The sequence below is a fragment of the Polyodon spathula genome, chromosome 3 (assembly GCF_017654505.1).
Source record: "Polyodon spathula isolate WHYD16114869_AA chromosome 3, ASM1765450v1, whole genome shotgun sequence".
Lineage (NCBI taxonomy): Eukaryota > Metazoa > Chordata > Actinopteri > Acipenseriformes > Polyodontidae > Polyodon > Polyodon spathula.
Genome location: NC_054536.1, coordinates 20,145,772 through 20,170,915, shown reverse-complemented (window position 1 = coordinate 20,170,915; position 25,144 = coordinate 20,145,772). Strand labels below are relative to the sequence as shown.

Here is a 25,144-nt window from a genome sequence, read left to right as displayed (position 1 = left end):
GCCGTCGCCTCTCGAGGGTCTGCTGCTGCCGTCGCCTCTCGAGGGTCCGCTGCTGCCGTCGTCCGGGGATGCCATGCCTGCATTGCCCAGGGATGCCACCTGTCTGCCGTCGCTCAGGGATGTTGCTGAGTTGGGCCAAGTGAAGCCTCTGTTTTTCTCCCTGGACTTTGAGAAGAAGCTTTGGGTATTTATGGGGAGATGGCCATTTAGCCCATGTGGTGCTGCGCACATGGGGGGAGGTGTGTGACAGGGTTCAGCCTGTCTGTTTTTTTTGTGGTGTTTAGAGTGGATGTAAGTCTGCTGTGTGGATCTGAGTGAATGAGTTTGTGTGAGGAATGTGTGAAATGTGTTGCAGCTGATGAGGTGCGAATTGCCCAATTAGCTGCGGCATCTGTATAAAAGGGAGTGTTAGGGGGTGAGTTTGTAAGACTGAGTATTTTGTGTTTAGAATGTATTGTCTTGTGTTCTGTTTATTTGGCCATTGTGCCTTTTTGTTTAATTTATTATTTAATTAAAAGTTATTTGCTGAACCTTCCCTCTGAGTCTCCTCACTTTGGCTGTCCTGCCACAGTAATGTATTTACTTCTTTACTCACAATCGTTTGGATTTTGTAAAAACATGAATGGATTTTATACGTTTCTTCCTACCAAAAATGACTTATCTGGAATGTTACTTGTGCTGAGTTAGAAAATAAACATACTGCTCCATAACACCAGATTTATATAGCACCATTTTAAAATTCAAACATGGAATTATCCCCCATATTGTTTATTAGCTTATAAAAATGATATGGTGTTGCAATTAATACAGCTCTGCAAATGTCCGTGATATTCTTTGAGTGCTGCATGCAGAAGTAGCTGTATCTCCTTAATGTCGTTATCTCTGTGGTGCAAGGGGCTATCAGATACGTCCTTTTGAGTGGAGATCAGAGAAAAACCTGCAAGTTTTAAGGAGAACTCTCGCAAATACTGAGCAGCAGGCCAGAGATAAATCCACCACGGATCTTGGATTCTATGGGACCTACGGCAATCTCCAGCCCAGAAAATAGCAATGGCGAATGTACTGAATAAACCGACACCTTTTCACTATGATATGATGGGTCAGTCATGAATGATAAGTATTTCTTCATTGTACAGCTTTCATTAAAACAATAAAACTTCCTATACACACACACACACACACACACACACATTTTATATTGTAGCTAAGACTGCAAATCTCAATATTGATAAATAATACATACGACGTTGCATATTCAGTCACCATTAATATAATAATCTGTATTGTGATTAATGTAATGTACACATCCTTGTTTGCTGCATTTACGCATTATCCCACATGATCGCTTCTTTCCACAGTAACCGACTGCACTCTCAACACATGCCTTTATCGTATCTTATGCAATAAGTACAGTACCAACAGTGTTGCAAAAAATAAGATGGGCATATTTACGTTTGCAAATTTCCCAGCTCAATCTCTTATGTTTACTTCCGGGAATGCGGTGTTTACGTCATTGTTTACATTCTCGACAAGCACTTAGCTCTGGCTCACCGTGACCCTATAAAGGATTAAGCAGTTAATGATAATGGATGGATTGTATAGAATAGTAAAACTTTGTATCCTGACATATTTGGTGTTGAAGAGTAAAACTGTATGTTCTATGAAGCGTCAGTAACTGTAATCTGTAGATTTTTTTTGTTCCTGTAAAATCAACTTCAGCCAGTGACAGCTAAACAGTTAAGCTTAGGAAACTAAGGACTATGTTGTGCCAAAATGTGCACAGCATTAACAATATATATAGTAGCGATCTCAGTAATGCAGGCAGGACGTATCACACGGGGCGAGGCAATCCACACACAGGCAGAGGGTGGGCGCAGACCCGGGACCTCTCGTACTAAAGCATAGCGCCAATACCGCTGTACAAAAGAGCCGGCTCCTTTGCAAGGAGCATATATCGGGCTCATAATCGTTTTATTTTCATAGCAATATTTGTACTTCACCACTGGAAAGCAGCACCGTTAATTAAAAATGTTATGGGACTAGAAATAATTGAGTTAATACCATTATTGAAAACCAGATCACCACAACAATGTTGTTTGTTGAATTAATGAGTTTCTGAATGTATGTAATAATTCCTGAGCGTATACTATACAGTGTGGAGCAATATTCTAATTCAGTGCACCAATGTAACATGCATTTGTATTATTGTTTTATAGAAGTTTAAAAGCAAAATAAAATGAAATGAAATTAACACTATATCCCGCATACATGATCTTTGGCATTGTCTGGTTGTGGGTTTGTAGATTGTACATTGCAGCTGTAACCAGCTTCAGCCTTAATTTGATACTGGAACAAAATAAGATTAAATATTACAAACTGATTTTATGGCACAGATAGAAATGTGCCATAGTTGTTAAATAGGCCACGAAGTTAGGATGAGAAAAGTAATTGAAATTAGATTTTTGCAAGCTTCACACGTTATCACCATGATGTTGGGGGCATGTGTTGGCAAGGTTTTGCATGGACACAACACCTTGGAACCCTTTTCTCTATCACATTGGTTTACGTATCAACAACTACAAATGGAGATACACCTCAACACAATGTGTTCCACTTGTTCCACACATCTATACTGTGTAGCGATGTAGATTTAAAAGCAATACTTATGGTGTGGTTCATCAAAACCCTAAAACCACTATATTGTTGTAAGGTAAATAGTGTAATCATTTCTGTGTGCTGTGTGCAAGTATTCTGAGTGGTTGTTTACAAGAGGAAACACACTGACAAAGACACTTGTCATTTAAACTTGTTTCTATTATAACTGGTTCTCATTTGTATAACTTCATTACTTATGGCCAGACTGTTAAAAGGTATGGATTATGTATGTAAATCCTGTTGCTCCAATAGTGAATTGGATTCATTTTATGCTTTATACTTTAGTGAATGTTACAAGTTTTTCTGAAATGTAGAAATCTGAAGTGTTTCTTTAAACCTTCTAATTCTGTATTTAGTATTATCTTACAATAACCACGCAGCACACAGACTTGCCCAGTTCAACTGGAAACTTCCAACTGTTTTATTTTCACTTAGGACAGAACAGGTAAGTAATTGCTTTAGCACCACCTATTGGCCAAATTTAGGTATTGTTCCTGCTTACTGAATTATCACTAAACTATAGAAAACAATTTAAATTCAGTACTTGATACAACAATATATTACAAAATCAAAGAATTGATATTTGTACCAGCAGAGTTGAATATTAAAATGCTGGTGCTGGTGGGGAAACAATAATACCAAATATTGCAACAACAGACCTCAGAACAAATTTAAACATCATAATGTCATTTTGAGCTTTTTGATTGGCTGTGGAAGACGAACGCCATTTTTTTTTTTTTTTTTTTTTTTTTTTCACGACAATTGTATTTTGCTCAAGCCCACTTGGACATGACCAGCCTTCTAGCCCAGGAGATTCCAGAGATGCCTCCTCCTTTGGAGAAGGACAGGGTGGTGTTCTTCTAGAGGGTGGCCACTCTTTATGTGCGCTATGTCCAGATCTTCCAGAGGTTGGAGTCAGGTTATGACCAGATGGTGCATCCCCAGAAGAGGTGCATTTTGTGGAAGTTGCTTAAAATAGGTGCTCCAGCATTCACCTTAGTTGTTCCTTGCTAGTTTTGTAACATTAGCAGTTAGATTTTTGCTTCCCAATAAAACTTAGTAGGGTGGTAAATGTTCATTAAGAAAAACGAAGGCTAGCTTATTCAAACTATCCTGGCAAAATTATTTTGTGGTAAACTTTCAGAATTACTTTGGAAATGTTTTATGTTTTAGTTTCATAGCAATAGTTGTATTTCGGCACTGGATGGCAGCACAGTTATCTAAAAAAACACTTTAGTACCTAAGCCTGATCACAAATAATAGTTGACCTACTTGAGTCACTTACATTCCATTCAAGCATTCTGCATTCTGATTTGGCCATTGTGAACATTATATATATATATATATATATATATATATATATATATATATATATATATATATATATATATATTCAGATTTTTAAAAGCATATCGACTCTCGGTTTACAGCATCCGTTAGTGTCGATGATAACTTTCTCCAGGCTGACAAATAACAAGAACTTATTGAAAGACAGGTCCGAAGGGTTTTAATTTTTTGATATTACCACCTTAATATTCCAAATTGGAAAACTATAAATCAATTATATATCTCCAAATAGGGATTGTAAACTAAAACATAATAGGTGGTTTATTCCTACCTTTTTATTGGTAATAGATTTGTGTGTGCACTCTATGTACTTTATATGTTTTTTTTCATGGTTTTATGGCATTGAGGCTTCAAGGTTTTGATAAAGTTGCATGTCTGTAGACTATATATATATATATATATATATATATATATATATATATATATATATATATATATATATACACACACACACACACACACACACACACAGTGTATAGATAATCTTCTATGAGAGTGGGGAATCTTCTATTTAATGATATACACTACCACCCAGTAACTGTTGGAACATGTGAATACAAGCATGCAAATGCACTATCAGAGGAGAGGGGAGGTGAGGTGGGGGATGGGGCATTTATATACATTACCCAATAGCTTGGTAAATATCCTGGTTTACCTGGAAAGGTAATCATAACCTCTCAAGTTTTAAAGATTTGAATGTCTTACTGCATTCATTATGGATACCACTGCACTTATGAGGCAGCTTGGTAATTGAAAACATTTGCATTTTTAGTGTGTGCAAATTATATTTAACAACCGTGGGGATAACATCTTTATTCATATTATTCTTCCAGCCAACGCTAGAGATACAGCTGCTCCAGACAACACTTATAAATGGAAACCTTGGTTGCATTTCTGGAAGGAGAATCCGCCCACTAATTAACTCGTCATACCCAAACGCCATGAAAACTCAGTGTGGTTTTCATTCATACTGCTTCTTTTGTTTGACCTTTCAATCACAAGAGGCCAAACTGGGAGACAGTTGTCTTTAGAGCCTGGGTTCCCCTCAGACGTGGATTCCCTGAGGTTTCCTCCTACCATCGAGTGGGGGGGGGGTCATGCTCTGGGGGGCTGGCTGCGTTAATCATTCATCATCTTCATTTTATCCAGTCATGGTTTAGTGGCTTTGTCTTTTGAGGGGAGGGGGCCCTACGAGCCACTTCCTGTCTGTGGCACTAGACTACATGATGTCATTATGTATTCGCTAGTTGGCCAGCATTGCGGATCGCTGTCAGCACCAGTGGACAAGGTCTCCGGCCAAATTCATCATCCGTCATTAATAAAAAAGCAACATGATAATTTGCCATCTCAAAATACCTTAAATACACTTTGGTACCAATAACACATTCATATTCTCATGGTTAGGTTGTGAACTAGAAGTGTGTTGTGAACAAAAACAAAGCATCCCCAGGTCTTTATTTTTTTTATTTTAGTTATGTATTTATTTGACAGAGACAATGTACAATTTGTAATATTTATGAGATGTCATAAGATGCATTCCACCCAAATTTAACTACAAGCTCATTTTCAGTGGCAGTCCCCGGACAAACACAAAAACTGAAAAAAATACAAATTAAGTAACATTTACAGAAGGGAATATGATCAAGCATCAGATAATTATATAAGAAGGAAAAATAAAATTGAAAAAAGATAAAAAGAAAAATAAGGATACGGAGAGAGAGAACTGGCAGATGAAAAGACAAAGCAGACATAGAAGTTTCTAATAATTTAGCCTTTGATAGTCCAACAGTACTTGTATATTGAGCCAACATAATTGCTATGAGTTCAATGATGTTGGTCTATGGTTGCAGGGGATACATGCAAGGCTTGGCTATCAACTATGAACCATTGGTGGCCCCACTACAGCTAGCCTACTGCAACCAACACCTAGCCAAACCAACTCACCCAATACTTGCTGGTTATCTGGGTTTCAAATTTTAATTTAGATAATTGTTCATTTAATTGTGATTTTCAGGCTGTGTTTTAATTAAGAGCTTAAGAACGATGCAACAATACTAAACATAGCTCAAATTAGATATACATTTCTCGATTAATTGCTCTGGTGCTCTAATTGGAGCCTCACTTAGCTATCTACCCAGTAACACGTGCTCTTCCATTTCTATTGGTCTATTGCTCTTCCGTTTACACAGTACTTGTTTTTTAAAAGTAGAATTAAAAGTTAAAATAGTATTCTCAATGACTTTTTATATTACAATGTGTAATAATAAAACGCATGTGCATGTGGTTTTTGTGAAGAGTCAGTACATTTTTTGGCTTTTGAAATTGGTTTCTGATTGTGCCTTGTTTTTCCCTTTCATTCAGACTGGTGGAGTGTAGTCCCTGTCCCTGGAGGAAGCCAGCAAGCTGATCCAGGTGTCGGAGCGTGCACGGCAGGACCGGCTGAGGGCAAAGTTCATGAAGGAGATTCACTGTGACGAGGAGAGACAGAGGAGAGCCAAGGAGAGGGGCACGGTGGGGGCAGACCTGGACCAGGCAGTGACCTGCATTCAGAATGTGGGTAGCTATGCTCATGATTAGCTATAGACTTGGTCCATTAAACAAAGGGTTTCTCATGGATTATTACAAACTGATTTATGATATCAGAAGTGCAGGAAAAGGTACAGCCTGGATGATCATAAAAAGTCACTATACCTGCATTTTTCTGATATCTAGAAAGTGGATATTGAACAGACCCTGATCAACAGGAAATCAGTATCTATTCTCCTCCATCTACATAATCTCATGACTACCATAGTTTCTATCTACTCATTCAACACATGTTTAAGCATGCCTGCTGCATTAATAACTCAAATGTGAAGAAAAAAAACTATATAGAAAAAATGTTAGAGAGAAATCAGTTGAGATTATGTTTATTTATCTGCATTAAAAAAAAAAAAAAAAAATGTGACGAGTCAAATTATCTCATATTTTAAGGTCCTGTATAGTGTGACTGCTCGGAATACTGACTGACCAATCAGCAATTTTCTTTTATCAATTTTATAATCTGTAAGTGTATAACACCCTAAAATAAACTATGTTTGATAGTAATTGCTACAGTGATGAGCGTTCCAGTCATTTTACTGTCTCTCCTAATGTGCAATAAATATGTTGATAGTAATAGTCATTTTTATTTGTTTACATATTAAGCAATGTTTGTTCAAAAATTTGAATATTTGGCCCAGCAATTTATAAAAAATAAAGATTGTAACTGTTTGTAACCTACCTTTATTGTTGGGAAGCTGAAAGTTGGGTTGAGTTGTAGAAACAAATCAAGTTACATTAAATCAGTTTAAAATACAAAAAGGAATTGAACTGATAATGTTTGGGGTTTTTTCAGCAGTGTGTTTTACATATGATGGTATATAAAGGTTTACCATAGTAAAATCATAGCAAAGTGTAATAAAGCACAGTGAAGGCATGTGTAGGCATTGTAAAGCACAGAGAGTCTTGGTAAAACATATTAAAAAATGTACAGGCACATACAGAGAGTCCTCATAATCCTGTAAGTGCAAGTGTATAGTGAAATGCAAGCTGAAACTTCTATAGTAGACTAGCAGTGTATTATTAAAATACAAACAAATGCATTTATCGTGTTCACTATGTAGATTGTGACAGGCAGACAGACAGTCATTACATTTTACTAATATTAATATAAGTCATACTAGATACTGTACTTTATGGAACACTGATTCTAACCATGTTAAATGTAGATGCATTATATTAATATATGTAGATGCATTATATTAATAGATGTAGGTGCATTATATTAATAGATATAGGTGCATTATATTCATAGATGTAGGTGCAATAGGTGCATTATATTCATAGATGTAGGTGCATTATATTAATAGATGTAGGTGCATTATATTAATAGATGTAGATGCATTATATTAATAGATGTAGGTATTATATTAATAGATGTAGGTGCATTATATTAATAGATGTAGGTGCATTATATTAATAGATGTAGGTGCATTATATTAATAGATGTAGGTGCATTATATTAATAGATGTAGGTGCATTATATTAATAGATGTAGGTGCATTATATTAATAGATATAGGTGCATTATATTAATAGATGTAGGTGCATTATATTAATAGATGTAGGTGCATTATATTAATAGATGTAGATGCATTATATTCATAGATGTAGGTGCAATAGGTGCATTATATTAATAGATGTAGGTGCATTATATTAATAGATGTAGATGCATTATATTCATAGATGTAGGTGCATTATATTAATAGATGTAGATGCATTATATTAATAGATGTAGGTGCATTATATTAATAGATATAGGTGCATTATATTAATAGATGTAGGTGCATTATATTAATATATGTAGATGCATTCTATTAATAGATGTAGGTGCATTATATTAATAGATGTAGATGCATTATATTCATAGATGTAGGTGGTGCATTATATTCATAGATGTAGGTGCATTATATTAATAGATGTAGGTGTATTATATTAATAGATGTAGGTGCATTATATTATTAGATGTAGATGCATTATATTATTAGATGTAGATGCATTATATTAATAGATGTGGGTGCATTATATTAATAGATATAGGTGCATTATATTAATATATGTAGATGCATTATATTCATAGATGTAGGTGTAATAGGTGCATTATATTAACAGATGTAGATGCATTATATTAATAGATGTAGGTGCATTATATTAATAGATGTAGATGCATTATATTCATAGATGAGGACTACATTATAGTCATAGATGAGGACTACATGGGAATTTATTATATACATCAAGTGGAGCAGCAATCAATTCGGCTAAAATGTTAAAAATGGTTAAAAAAAAGTGTTGTTTAAATGTGTATGTACACCAATGGTATGCAGAAGAAAGAAAGAATAGGTCGAAATACAGTGTCCCACTGCATTGTCATTTGCCAGTGTTGCACACTTCGTATGATGGATCCACTTCTCCCCTGATGTTTGATGATTTTTTTTTTTTTTATATGAGCGCTTCTTTCTATATTTTTGCATTAGAACCCAGCATAAATACACATTGCTTACATCATACTGAGTAGTTTTTAATCATTCATGTTCACTTACCTTGCAGCTGTGTGCATGTGAGTCTAATGTCCCCCCACAAGCACCCTGCGTTTGGAATTCAGAAAGCAGCTATGATTAAACTGATATTTTACAATAGTATTTATACTTTTTTTTTTTTGCTCATTGAAATGTATTGTTAATTGTAAATGTACAGTTAACTGCCTTGTATATCAATATTACACACAAATTCTTTCACCATAAAAAGCATTTCATAAACCGGGGTATCTCAAGATAGACTGTGGCAGGAAATGGCATTGCGGTGACTCAGACCAGAAGGAGGAACAACAACAGACGGGTATGGTGTTTTATTTAAAGAAAAAATATATATATATATATATATTTAAACAAAAATAAACACTTGCTCGCAGAGCAAAATAAAAGGTTTGAAATAAAACAAATCTCGAACACAAAATACAAACAGACCTCAGGTCCTGAAGGTCAGGCTGGGCAACTGCCTTCACTGATCCTTATTTATTTTAAATATCTCTCTCTCCTCTCGCTCTCCAGTTCCTCCTCTGATTACCCACCCAGAGCAGGGAGAGCTGCAGGCTTAAATACCGTGGCCGAGGGGTTTAACTAGTTTGTAATTATTCTATTACCCCTCGGCCACAATCTGCACAAGTTCATTAATTTGTGTGACTGCCGGCTACTTTAACAATGCCGACAGCCACACATTAACACAAGGTTTTTAATAACACGCTGCATTTGCCGACATCTATAAACAAAATAAAACACAATAAACAAACAAAATATATTTAAGCAGGGCTTTCCTACCACCCTGCTACATATCCCCCTCTTTGGTCGAAGCACACATGGCCCCAATGGCCACCTCCCCCCTTAGTCTCAAAGTCCCTGAAGAAGGGAAGCAAGGTGTTGATGGTGGCGGCCACGGTCCTTTCCCCCCCACTCCTTTGTGGCTTGCAGCTCCCTCTTCTGGGGCTTCAGCCACTGTTCCTCCTGCTGCGAAAGTGCAGCTGGGGGAGCTGGTCTCCTGACCTCTCCCCCCTTCTCTGTAGCCGGCAGCCCCCTTTTCCAAGGCGCCGGCCCCAGTGCTTCCTGCGGTCCTGCAGGACTAGTACTGGCTCCAGGTGGCGCAAGCCAGACTGCGGCCCCAGGCAAAGCAGAGCTGGCAGCGGCCCTAGGCGAAGCAGAGCCAGCAGCAGCCCCACGCAAAGCAGAGCCGGCAGCGGCCACAGGCAAAGCAGAGCTGGCAGCGGCCCCAGGCGAAGCAGAGGAGAGACAGGCAACCCCAGGCAAAGCAAGACCCTAGGCGACCCCAGGCGAAGCGGGGACCTCGGCGACCCTAGGCGAAGCAGAGGAGAGCCAGGCAAAGCAGAGCCAGCAGCAGCCCCAGGTGATGCGGAGCGACAGGCAGCCCCAGGCGATGCGGAGCAACAGGCAGCCCCAGGCAATGCAGACACAAGGTTTTTAATGTGGATTTGACTTCCCATCCACGCTACAAAACAGTAACACACGGCATTCGCCAACATTTATAAACAAAATAAAACACAATAAACAAATACAATAAGTAACACAGGGACGGAGGGGGAGATCCCGTTCTAAAAATAAACAAACAAAATATATTTAAGAAGGGCTTTCCTACCACCCTGCTACATAGACATTAAACAGTAGTTTGGCCAATGGTCACCACATCGGGGTCTGTTATAATATATATATCTATATATATATATATATATATATACAATGCCTTGCAAAAGTATTCAGACCCCTGACCAATTCTCTCATATTACCGAATTACTAATGGTACATTGAAATTTCGTTCTGTTTGATATTTTATTTTTAAACACTGAAACTCAGAATCAATTATTGTAAGATGACATTGGTTTTATGTTGGGAAATATTTTTAAGAAAAATAAAAAACTGAAATATCTTGCTTGCAAAAGTATTCAACCCCTGTGCTGTGGAAGCTCCCAGTCTGCACCGATGAAATTAATTGCCCTAACAAGTACACAATTACCTTACCATTGGCCTCCACCTTGAACCATAAAAGTTACTGTCACATTTTCTGGATAAAAACCCCCCTGTTGAAGGATCATTGGTAAGGCTGCGAATCTGAAGGAAAATGAAGACCAAAGAGTATTCTACAGAAGTTAGAGATAAAGTAATACAAATGCATAGATTAGGGAAAGGGTACAAAATAATATCCAAGTGTTTGGATATCCCAGTGAGCACAGTTGGATCAATAATCAGGAAGTGGAAGCTGCATCACACCACCCAACTCAGCGCTCAAACAAGAAGGAGACTTGTGAGAGAAGCCACAGAGAGGCGAACAATCACTTTGAAGGAGCTACAAAGTTCAGTGGCTAGAAGTGGAGTAATGGTGCACCAGTCAACCAAATCAAGAGCTCTGCATAACACTGGCCTGTATGGGAGGGTGGCAAGAAAGAAGCCGTTACTCAAAAAGTACCATCTGAAAGCACGTCTGGGGTTTGCTAGAAAGCATGAAAGTGACCCAGCCGCGATGTGGGAAAACGTTTTGTGGTCAGATGAGACCAAGATAGAGCTTTTTGGCCAAAACTCAAAGCGCTATTTGTGGCGCAAACCTAACACTGTCCATGCCTCAAGAAACACCATCCCTACAGCGAAGTTTGGTGGTGGCAGCATCATGCTGTGGGGATGCTTCTCATCAGCAGGGACTGGGCATCTTGTTACAATTGAAGGAAGAATGGATAGAGCAAAATACAGGAAAATACTGCAAGAGAATCTGCTTCAGTCCACTAAAAAACTGAAGTTTGGGAGGAAATTCACCTTTTAGCAGGACAATAATCCCAAGCACAAGGCCAAAGCAACATTGGAGTGACTCAAGAACAAAAAGGTGAATGTCCTACGGTGGCCCAGTCAAAGTCCTGATCTCAATCCCATTGAGAATCTGTGGCACTATTTGAAAATTGCGCTCCACAAGCTTCGTCCAACCAACCTTCGTCCAACCAACCTGAACAACCTGGAGCAAATCTGTCCAGAAGAATGGCCCAAAATCACTCTGACACTGTGTGCAAAGCTGGTACATACTTACCCCAAAAGACTTAAAGCTGTTATTGCAGCGAAAGGTGGCTCTACCAAATATTAGTGTATGGGGGTTGAATACTTATGCAAGCAAGATATTTCAGTTTTTTATTTTTCTTAAAAATATTTCCCAACATTAAACCAATGTCACCTTACAATAATTGATTTTGAGTTTAAGTGTTTTAAAAAAAAAATATTGAACAGAAAGAAATTTCATTGTACCATTTGTAATTCAGTAATATGAGAGAATTGGTCAGGGGTCTGAATACTTTTGCAAGGCACTGTGTGTGTGTGTGTGTGTGTGTATATATATATATATATATATATATATATATATATATATATATATATATATATATATATATATATATATATATCATATATATAAATAAGGTCTGCTTATGGTTTTAGGAATATTGTGAATTTTGTATTTTGACACAGAAATAAGGCAGCATTATGTTACTGTGCTAAATTAATTGAATAAAGATTATTAACTCCAAGTGAGATACAGATAGACTTTAGAGCACAAACACAACATGGACACAAATCTTAAATGGAGATTACAAGCACTCCATGTCTCCTGTCAGGCTACTGAAAAATGATACAGCCACTAGACTGTGTAGCAGGCTTGTACAGGGGGCAGAAGATCATGGCATGACCAATTGTCACTAATATGTGAGTCAAGCAGCAGAGATGTATCCAAAACAGACACATGGGTACAGCAACACGATGGGAGCAAGGGTGAACACAAGCACAGTTGAACTTCCAAAGTATTTTAAATGCTTGCGCACCATTTATATAAATCTTTAACACCTGACGAAATGGGCATAGTGTAGGAGAACTGCAAAAGAAACTACCCTGAACAATAATGTATCTGTTCCATCCTGTAGCTAAGACGTTTATCGCTTGTTTAATACTGTAATATGTCTTATATTTGTCTTTGTTAGATTTGTCATTGCTTTGTTACATAACTGATCTTGTTTTCAAAAGTGTAGGTATACTTAAACACACTCACACAATAGCAACCACAAAACCAAAAGACATACATGTGTTTTATGTTCATAAGAAATAACATTTTTGAGAAATGGTTGGAAACATGAGGCTGTTTTTATTAATATGTATTTTATATTAAATTATATTCATCAACTTTCTTCCTTTATTTTTTCTAGGCTGAAAAGATGTAATTGTTTTAACCTGTCCTCATAGCTCATGCTATTCAGTCCTGGGGTCAGCCTCGTTGTCCTTCTCTGTACCTTCTCAAGTGCAATGATGTATTTTTTTGTAGTGAGGTGACCAAAACTGGACACAATGTTCTCGACAGGGGTCTAACAAGTGCATTATACAGTCTTAGCTTAATTTACCTGTGGACATATGTCTGCATCTTTTTATGTAAGTAAATCTTTCTGTGCAGGTGTGGAAAGGTTTTATACAGAGGAAGAACTCAAGGAGAGAGCGGGATGATGAGATGATCTTTACCGGGATAGTGAGTGTAACTAGGGTAAAGGATATATGAACACAAACTTTAAATTGAGGGTAATATAATACTGATTCTGCATAGAAGGGTGAGCTATCTAATATTTAATGCTTCATCTCAATGTAATATTTAAAAAAAAAAAAGTTCACTTAATTTGCATTTTCATACCATATTATTCGGGGTTCTGATTTTAGGGTATGTATTTCCTTTCTTTAAAAGTATATTAAATGGATGAGCATTAAAATGGAAAGCTTCTATTGGGTAATTTATAAATGAACCAGACCTGAGTTTTCCTGATTCCCCCTACTGCGTGTGTAAGTGTTGAAATAAAGCCAAAATAAAACATGACTTACTTGAGCTGAAAAAGAACTGCATTTAACATGGGTAATGTCAAAACATGCATATTTTTAAAATACTGTCAAACTTACTATACAATCAGCTGCTTTAGTGGAATGTATCTGTAATTTTCTCTCACATACAAAACCAATCAAACTAACGTGGGCCACACACATCATGCGGTTCAGTGGAGTATGTCCCAAATTATTAGGAACAGCTGTCTAATTTATTACACTACAGCAATCTGGCACAATTTAAAAAATGCAAAATAATATAATTGTTCCCTGAAAAGTAGTTTATTACTGATCAATAATAATAACCAGTGTGTGTGTGTGTGTGTATATATATATATATATATATATATATATATATATATATATATATATATATATATATATATATATATATATAACAAAAACAAGTAAAAGGAAATAATTACTAGGCTTTAATCCAAAGCTAATTCATTTGTTGCCCTTTTCATTTTTATATATTTGTTATAAATTTAATTTTCATCTCTAGCCTCTTTTCATACACAGAGTAGGAAGTCACACAGCCCTTGCTAATGGTAGTACTTAGTGGTCTTTTTTTCTTTAATGATTTTCTCTTTAAGTCTTCTGATATTTTGCTAATGATACAATATCTATGGATATTACCGGGGGTATGATGGAATCATTAATGGTGATGTTTTAAAAATGATTATCTTGATAATTTGAATGTCGGTTTCATGCTCTTCTTTAAAACATATTTTGTTCTTTTTTCTCCTCATAGTAGTCATTGTTGTTTCCTTCTTAAAGAGTGTTATAAACACATTATGGATAGATACATTAGTGACTGATGCAGCGCCCAGACTTGCATTGTTTTTGGTGTGAAAGTGCATCATTAGAAAATGTTCCACTTGGCGGGGAAGCGCGTATTAACTGCACTTACAATGAAATGAGGTTGTGATAGATTGTTAAAGTTATAGAAAGCCATTAGGTTGAAATATGAACCTCTCAATTGTCATAATGAAGCGGGTGCTATTTGCAGAGCGATCAGTGTGTTAGGAGACAATTGGAATCCATAATGACAGACACAATACATTATAGGCAGTGAGTTTAGGGCTTTAAGGTAGAAGAAGTAATCATACTGTATCTGCAAAGAGTGTTGTTACAGAGCCTTCATTAACCTGCAGTTCAGGGTCCAGGGACTCCTCATTAGTGGTAGCAAATCTGGATATTTGCATGGGGGTTGTGTAACATGGGGAGTGGAGGATCATTAACACAGTGCTTTGATTTTGAGTTGTTTTTCAAAAGCAGAGATGGTGATATTAAAACCTTGTAAAACCCATAGCTTCAGAACAGATTCAGACATACTCTACATACATGCATGCGAATAGACATACACACAAATACTGTTCGATACATGAATGCACAAACGTAAACGAAGACATTTAGGCATACCATGGTGAAATGTAAGGCTGACTGTATAGTACAGGTTTTATGCAACAAGTTAGTGAGTGAATGTATTGCCTACTACAGGTAAGAACAAGTTGGATACATTTTCAGTGCAGAATGGAATAGAAAGAAGCCTATATTCTAATTATCTTAACAGCAACAAACTTGTACAGCTAGAACTAAAAGTTTTGCATCACCCTAGAATTTTAGGCTTGAGACATTTGATATTTCATTTAACACCATGTAATCAAAGAAGCTGTAAAAGTATGGTGCAAAAGTGTACCAGAGGCCATAATAGTAGCACTTAGCAGTGTTTTAACACTTCCTCAATCCTCTCAGGCATGGACAGTGAGCTGCTGAAGGGTTGAGGATCATTTAGATTCCTCCATGCAGCCTTTACACTTGATTCCAGTTTGTTTCGGTTGCATGGTTGACTTTTTTTGATTTCCTGTCTTTTCAGACCCCAAACATTCTCAGTGAGATTGAGATCTGATGAATTTCCAGGCCAAAATTGAAGTGGTGTGATGCAGTTGTCTTCTAACCATTTCTTCACTTGTTTGGCTTGATGGCAAGGGGTAGAAATCATCGTTGGGAAAATGGTTCTGAACCGTAGGGAGGAGGTGCTCTTAGACTGTTTTCCGGTACCAGTCCTTGTTCGTAACTGTTTCCTTTGGCAGAAAAGCATGCCAAGATATAAAAAGGCTTCTACATTCAAAGCTTTTTAAAAGTCAAAGAAAGAAATGCCAGTAGAAGCAGTTGATAAATTAGTAGCAACCTGCTTGGAAAAATCCTGCTCACTGATTGGTTAGCTGCCTACTGTCAGCCATATGTTAATCCCATACATTCTTTCAACAGACACATCACCTTTGATTCAAATTCCTCTGCCACTTACCTGGCCTAATTCTATAACATGTAATATCTATAAGTAACCACTAACATAAAAAAAATTGTCAGACCCAGAATCAAATTGCCATCTTTTTTAATGGAAAACCTGTTGAAGAATGGTATGAAGATGAATTTCCTAACCCAGACAAAGTACCAGCAATTTGAATTTCTTTAAAATAAAAATGGCACAGTGAAATAACGGAACCAGAAATGAATCAATTCAAACTTGACCAATAAAGGCTTCTAAATGGGCTGTGGAAATCCTACAAAACTGTTTCCAAGAAAAAGGTGGACTTACATTTAATGTACTTTCTAAGAAAGAGTTGAACAATCACCTGGGAAATTTATGTCGGTTCAGTGATGAACAGAGAATGTAATACAGCATATCAAGCTTTATAAGTCTGCAAGCTGGTATCAATCACTTTTTGAATACAGCAGCAAAGTACATTTAGCAAAAGATGTAGAATTTAACAATGCTAACAACATATTCTTAGCAACAATTAAAAAAAACAAAAATAACAGTAACACCAGCAACACGCAAGGCACAAAGTAAGTATTCTCACACAGATGCCACAACTTTCACCTGCAGCTCCCTTTCTGGCAGTACAGCAGTCAATACAGTTCAAACTGTAAAATACCTGGCAATTTTCAAGTGAACACATATTCCAAAAATCACTGGTCTATAATTAAAGTTAATTAATGTTTTATCAGATATCTTATAATTTACAAAGTTTAAATATGTATGTCCATTCATTAAATAGTAAATTAGCAAGTAATATGTTAATATAATTGATGTACAGACATGATTTACTTAATACACATCGTAATTAATATTTCTTATACTTGTGCGTAGTGAGATATATATATATATATATATATATATATAGATATATATATATATAGATATATAGATATATATATATTAATTAGCTGTGTTAATTAAAAAAAAGTAAATACATCTAATAATCGTGTTGTGCCTTGTAATGCTTTAAGTGTGCGGTTATATCATATCAACCCATCCCCTGTCGTGCCTTAATGCTTCATTAAAACATACACTCTGTAACTAGGATCCATGACCTGTTGATCTGAAAGCCTGGAGCCACAAGATCTTATATTCATTTCTTGAATCCACTTAAAATAAGATGGTACAACCATAAGATTGAGCAGGACACTGTAGTGTGACCACTTGTCCTCTGAGTTGAATCTTTTTTTTTCTTTTTCATTTCCTGTATTAGTTACATGTATTAGCAAGTTATTTTAGTGTATTTATTGTTCATCCTGTAACCATAGCTGCATTCTGTAAATCAAACCCAGACAACTGAGAAGGGCTGAGTGGCATATTGTTTGCTGTTCAGGTGCTGGTGTTTGTCTTATTGCCCTATCCCAGAATAAAAACTTAGTGGAATCAAAAATGTTATAAACAGAATCATTCCAGTAAATCATTTCGATCACTCCATTGATCTCACATGTATATGAATGATACAGACATTATGTTAAATGTGTATTAGATTTTGTATTGTTGCTTCTGGGAGTTTGAGCCCCTGTAGGAAAGAAAATCAAAATGTTTCTAATTTTTGTATATACAGCCTCCCTTCAAATTCCCATTTTGCACAATATAGATATAAATTTTCCAAAGAAATTTTGTGTGTGTGTGTGTGTATATATATATATATATATATATATATATATATATATATATATATATATATATATATATATATATACACACACACACACACACACACACATACACATACACACACTACAGGTCAAAAGTTTTAGAACACCCCCATTTTTCCATTTTTTATTGAAATTTAAGCCCAGTGAATAACCTGAAATGGTACAAAGGTAAGCAGTAAACTGAAAAATAATGTACATTTCAGAGTTATACAAAAAGGCCTTTTTCAGGGAACAAGTAATGGGTTAACAACTTACAGCTGTTCTGCAGCAATGGAAGTAAATTAAGCCTAGAAAGTTGATGTTAACAATTCCTACAGGTGTCCCAACTTTTTTTGATTACTTACAAACATTGATGGAGGAAGCGTGATGGTCTGGGGTTCTTTTGCTGGATCCAAAGTCGGCGACTTGCATAGAGTGAGTGGCACCCTGAAACAAAACGGCTAACACAGCATTTTGCAGCACCATGCAATACCCTCTGGTATATGCCTAGTTGGTCAGGGGTTCATCCTACAGCAAGATAATGACCCAAAACATACCTCCAGGCTATGTCAGAACTACCTTAGAAGAAAAGAACAAGATGGTAGGCTTCAAATCATGGAATGGCCAGCAGTCTTCAGACTTAAACCCCATCGATCTGGTTTGGGATGAACTGGACAGAAGGGTGAAAGCAAAGCAATCTACTAGTGCAACACATTTGTGGAAACTTCTGGAACAGTGTTGGAAAGAACTTTCCGAATAATATTTGATTTCCATTGTAGAAAGAATGCCACGAGTGTGTTCGGCTGTTATATCTACAAAATGTGGCTACTTTGACGAGTCAAAAATTTAGATTAAATTTTGTTAAACAAAACGATTCCATTATTTATTTTTTATCTCCAATTTTTTTATTTGTTCTATGCTTTAATTTCAGAGTACATTGAGACATTAAACTGCATAAATTTCAATATATATATATATATATATATATATATATATATATATATGTGTGTGTGTGTGTGTGTGTGTGTGTGTGTGTGTGTGTATATATTCTCTACTTTCACAGTGGCTGAGGGCATCATTTAAAAATGTCCATCAAATAATAATACATTTTAGTACAAGTCTTAATTTAGATACAGTTTTACTTTTTTTTTTTAATTTTTACTAATCATTACCACAGCTCCATATTATGTGATTTATTGCTTGTGATTGCATTTTTATTTCATAATCATTTTTAGAATCAGCCCCAGTGGTAACGGAGGTGAATTTCATTCATTTCATTACATCCCTGATAACCACTTTCCACCACAATACTCAAATTAGAATTAAGAGAACCACATTCAGTAGGAACTAATTGTCTAATTACTCCATATTAAAAAGACTCATTAGCGGGTTGTGAGGGTCCAGGTCCAGCCCATAAAAGCAGGTCTTGTTGCCAGTGTAGCGCCGTGGTGTGGAATGGGACTTTGTCCCTTTAAACATTGCCTTTATAATTTAGAAAAAAGAAAATAAAGAAAAAATGGGGCTGAGGGGTGCTGGTGGATATTGTTGTTGAAAAACTCCTGGCTCCTCTGAAAATTGAAAGCCCTCCATTTGAGAAATGAATTTATTTAAGTCACTGTATTTTTTTCCCATTAGTAAGTGTTTAGTTCAGCGTTTTAAATAATTGCGTTACCAGGAATGATATTTAAAATACATTTGGGAGTCAATGAGGCGGGAAAGTGCCTACATGTTTTGCTGATGACACCCGGGCCATTTGGAAGACATCAAAGTAGAGAGGAGGTAGCCCAGATGCATATTATAAACTCATTATAGATATCATTTAAAAGGCCGCACTTCAGCAGCAAATACAATATTCCCTGTCTCTCTCTGGTAATGTGTGTTTGCAAAGTCGAAACTCTTTGATGCCTTCAGTTAATGTGACATCTAGTACAAAATCAAGCACCCCCCACCCCCTCCACATTTATTTTTCCATATAACTGTAAAATCGAATGAATTGCACTGATTTCCATATCAGCATGGTCATTAAGAAAGAGCAGGGACGCTATTAAGTGTATATGCTTTCGGGTGGAAAGTGATGAGAAGCATGGTGTGTAATACAAAAAATAAGTTGGAACTGTCTTCAGAGTCTGAATTCATAGCCATAGCTGTAAAGAAAGGGAGTATATTTTATCTAGCAGTACTTAAAAAGTAAGTAGAGAGGTTCCGGAAAATAAAGCGTTAAAAGTCCCCACGTGTTGCTACGACTGTTTAAATAATGTACCTTTAATTTTTCTTGTCATTGTTAACATCCTGACAACCTTTTACACTAACAACTTTAAAGTCTGTTTCAAAGCTCTTTTCAAAATGTCCACTCAAGGGCACTGATAGTGTAAGGATTATTGCCCACATTGTCAAACAGGTAGCATAGTAACAATCCATGATGTTTTGCAGAACAGAAAATATGTTTTTTTTTTTTTTTTTTTAATTGCTCTTCCTGCAGTGATTTAGAGGACGAGAACTCAAACCCCAGTGCACTAGAGCGGACATTTTGAAAACAGCTTTTAAACAGGCTTTAAAGTTATACGTGTAAAAAGTTGTCAAGATGTTAAAAATGACAGATACTTTATTTAAACAGTTGTAGCAATACATGGGGACTATATTTTTCGGAACACCGCTACTTAATCTTTAAATTGAACAAAAAACTAAATGCTGATCAGACCCCTGTATTTTTCGACACGTCAAGCAATGTTCAATGCTGTTGTGGTTGCCGGGTTACATGTTGTCTGATGCCATGGAATGTTGTGTCGTGCTTGCTGTTGCAAGGATTTGTGATGCCGTAAGTGAGTGGTGGTATGTGCAAGACAGAGACACCATCTTAAGTATTATACAGTGTGCAGCACAATAAACAAGCTACACGGTTAATCTACAACAACACTGTTTTGTGTCCGTTTTGTACGATACAATAGCATAATTGAGATTATATCTTAGTGAATGCATATTTATTTGATGTTTTATTTTGTCCTCAAATTGAAGGTGGTAAATTTGGGTTGCGTCTAAATTCGAGGGCATCTTAAATTCGAAGGAATACGGTATATAAAAAAAAAAAAAACATATCAAAGCCATGATAAACCAAGAATAAACATAATTTCCAATAATGAAGTTAGAACATTGTTTCATATCTACCTTTGACGCAGTGGAACCATTTGGGATAGATCAAGAATATTTTTACTGGTAGTGGCAGTATTCTTGAAATCCATATTTGATTGCGAAAGGCACTCGTTTAACTGTCACTGAAGTCAAAATTTTATAGGGTCAGATATGTGAGTATATATATATATATATATATATATATATATATATATATATATATATATATATATATATATATATATATATAGTGCCTATAGAAAGTCTACACCCCCTTTTGTTGCCTTATAGCCTGGAATTAAAATGCATTAAAAATAAGTAAATAAATAATTTATCTACACATCCTACCCTACAACTTCCAGTAAAAAAAATATTCTAGAAATTTGTAAATAAATTAAAGAAATTTAAAAATAAAAACTGAAATAGCTTGGTTGGATAAGTGTCCACCCCCCTTGTAATAGCAATCCTAAATTAACTGAGGTGTAAACAATCACGTTCAAAATCACACACCAAGTTAAGTGGCCTCCACCTGTGTTAAACTGTAGTGATTCACATGATTTCAAGATAAATTTAGCAGTTCCTGTAGGTTCCCTAGTGCATTTCAAAGCAAAGACTCAACCATGAGCACCAAGGCGCTTTCAAAAGAACTCCGGGACAAAGTTGTTGAAAAGCACAGATCTGGGGATGGGTATAAAAAAATATATAAAAAGCTGTGAATATCCCTTACATCATGGTCAAGACGATTATTAAGAAGTGGAAGGTGTATGGCACTACCAAGACCCTGTCTAGATCAGGTCGCCCCTCAAAACTGGATGATCAAGCAAGAAGGAGACTGATCAGAGAGGCTACGAAGAGGCCAATGGCAACTTTGCAATAGCGACAGACTTTTATGGCCAAGACTGGTCAAAGTGTGCATGTGACAACAATATCCCAAGCACTCCACAAATCTGGCCTGTATGGTAGGGTGGCAAGAAGGAAGCCAGTACTCAAGAAAGCCCACCTTGAATCCTGTTTGAAGTGCAGAAAAACACTCAGGAGATTCTGTAGCCTGCGGCAAAAAGTTTTGTGTTCTGGCGAAACTAAAATTGAACTTTTTGGCCTAAATGCAAAGCATAATGTTTGGCGCAAACCCAACATAGTGCATCACCCAGAGAACACCATCCCTACTGTGAAGCATGGTGATGGCAGCATCATGTTATGGGGATGTTTCTCATCTGCAGGGACTGGGGCACTTGTCAGGATAGAAGGGAAAATGAATAGAGCAAAGTACAGAGAAGTCCTTGAGGAAAACCTGCTGCCCTCTGCAAGAAAGCTGAAACTGGGACGGAAGTTCACCTTTCAGTATGACAACGACCCCAAAGCACACAGCTACACTGGAGTGGCTAAGGAACAAAAAGGTAAATGTCCTTGAGTGACCCAGTCAGAGCCTTGACCTAAATCTAATCAAAAATTTGTGGCATGACTTGAAGATTGCTGTCCATCAACGCTCCCCAAGGAACTTGACAGAGCTTGAACAGTTTTGTAAAAAAGATGGTCAAATATTGCCAAATCTACATGTGCAAAGTTGGTAGAGACCTATCCCAACAGACTCACAGCTGTAATTGCTGCCAAAGGTGCTTCCACCAAGTATTAACTATTAATATATGTAGTTTCCACCACTTACACCATACAGGGTTATTTCGGCAGCCGTTTATATCGGACAAATAGCATTTGTCGTTTGCCATTCCCATTGATTTCAATAACAAGCACCTTGTTACTGAGTGATTATCCCTGTACTGTACCTTGGCTATTTAATCCCTGTATGAACATGTCAGGTTTATTTCCAGTTTGAAAAAACAGCACCGGCTGCAACACCAAGCATGGCTGGAAAGAGAAAAGCGATAAGCATCAGCACGAAAGTTCAGTGTAAATAAAATGTCTGTTAGATGCTGTGTGCTTGCTAAAACATGCTTGAAACTCTGTCAGTCAGCAAACAATGCAACGTTGCTTTAAAAAAGCTGCTGTTTCTGTAGATGAGGAAATCTGATGAAAATAGAACCAAAACTGAAACTCTGACAACCCCAGAGGGGATGTCAGAGAAAGAATTCTCAGCTGTGTCACCTTGCGACCAGGACGGTCTACCTAAAACAGCACCGATGATGTAAGTGTGCGTGCTGCGCTTGTAACACTGCAGCGTGCTGTGGAGTAGCATCCGGATAGAGAGCAGAATTGGGATTTTATTTTTGAAAATGTTGAAAGTTTGCCGTCCATACTTGCAAAAAAAGATCATCCAGAGTTCACAGAGTTCTTTGCTGGAAACAATTTGCAGTAATGCAGCCCCCTGTACTGTACATTTCTGCACTTGCATTACTTTTTTGCACTTTTTATTACATTCATAGGTTTTAATACATATTTTTTATTAGTGTAATGAGTGTCTTGATAAAGATTTTTAACTGCATACACGCTTGTTTGTTTCTGTTTACTGTACTGGTGATGGGGGGACATTTTGAGTGTCAGGTTATTGTGTGGGAGTTTATACTGTCCACCGCTTACTGCAGGTGAATCACATTAACACAAACACACCCGTTCTAAGCAGGAAACCAACACGTACTGAGATCTGGCTCCTGGACTGTGTTAAAGGAGTGCAAACCACGGTTTTAATTTTGTCATTGTAACACTTAAAAGGGTTGACAATAGCACTCTTTATTCCACTCATTTTTCCATGACAATGCAGAAAGACCAAATTGCTTAATAATCATCCTGTATTTTTTTAAAGTGCTGCAGCTGTGTTCTGTGTTGAGCACATCCACGGAAAGCTTTAAAGAAAAAAAAAAAGCATTTTCCCTACAATTATTATTTGATATTGTGTGATACAGTCCCGAGGCCTTTTAGCTTGTGAAATGTTCTGAGCCCATTTAAAAAGAATGCCAGTGTTTAATGCTTTTGCTTTTTGTGTAGTCAAAGCACAGAGTGGCCTCGAGCACAGTTGGCTGTGAGACAGCATTAATGCCAGCGTTGCCAGTATAAGACCCTGTGGAGACGGTCAATTCATTTGCTAGTACTGCCCTCTGCCTAAAGCAAGCAAAAGTCAGTCACTGCAGAGGAGGAGGTGACACCAGGGCAGCTAATGAAAAATGTCAGCAGTTACACCTATGAAATAACTAGGGTACGGCTAGTACTACAAATCTAAAGGATTTATTAAAGAAAATGTGAAGCTTCTAGACAGCTTAATTTTAAAGCATTTTAGACAATGCAACAGGTATCATTTAGAGAGTATAAATTTCGGACTAAAACTTCTTGGTGCTTGTGAATAAGTCAGTTTAGTATAGTGTGGGGGACCTTGTTGTACTATAAAGTAACTGTTATCCCCGTGGTGGAGTTCAGTTTCCAGTTCTTTAACCCTTCCTCATAAAGTGCTTGTGGTTTCCTTGGATCTGTGTTTTCCCCAAAGGCTCTGGGTCCCTGGCACATCCAGCCCTGTCCAGCGACAGTCACTGCCCAGTCCACTAAGGAACACAGACAGCACAGGCAGGGCGAGCATGAGCGGGAGACCCAGATGGTGCTGGTCAGTGTCAACAATAATCTGCAAGAGGTGGAGGGACCAGATATGAGGCAGACCATGAAGGACCAGATCTGCCAGTGGTGTCAATAAGTACACCTCTGGCACAGGGATGGGGAGTTTAAGAATTAAATCTGTAGTAAATTTAGAACTCGTTTTACATGGGATTTTGTTCTTGAGCTAAACATCAATCCTGTTTCCTGCATTCATAAGATTTAGTAATATATTAGAATTACACAGGCAGCAATTACAACTGTAATAAATCGCAAGTTGCTTCCATTTTCTTACAACTTTGTAAAACTTTTTTTTTTTTTTTTTTTTTTTTTTTTTTTTGTGATCGCACTGCAATTGTTCCTGAATATCTAATTGAAGAGGATGGGGGCTCAGCTGTGGCTTTTGCTGAGAAAACACAAAAGCAAGTAGGGTTTTAAAATAAATAAATAATTTCACTGCTGTTTATTTACAAAGTATGTGGGCCAAGATAGCAAGCCTTCCAGATTGGCACACGTTGCAATATTTAAATCTGCAGCAATGTAATGAATATA

The 25,144-nt window shown here is 36.9% G+C and overlaps 1 protein-coding gene across 1 annotated transcript; it reads left to right on the top strand.

Moving 5' to 3' along the window:
- The first annotated feature begins 3,444 nt into the window (after window positions 1–3,444).
- LOC121308018 (IQ and AAA domain-containing protein 1-like) lies at window positions 3,445–24,692 on the top strand. The gene is given in 4 exon segments (XM_041240320.1): window positions 3,445–3,504; window positions 6,364–6,555; window positions 13,560–13,631; window positions 24,492–24,692. Coding segments are annotated over 4 exon segments (525 nt in total).
- Window positions 24,693–25,144: the final 452 nt, after the last annotated feature.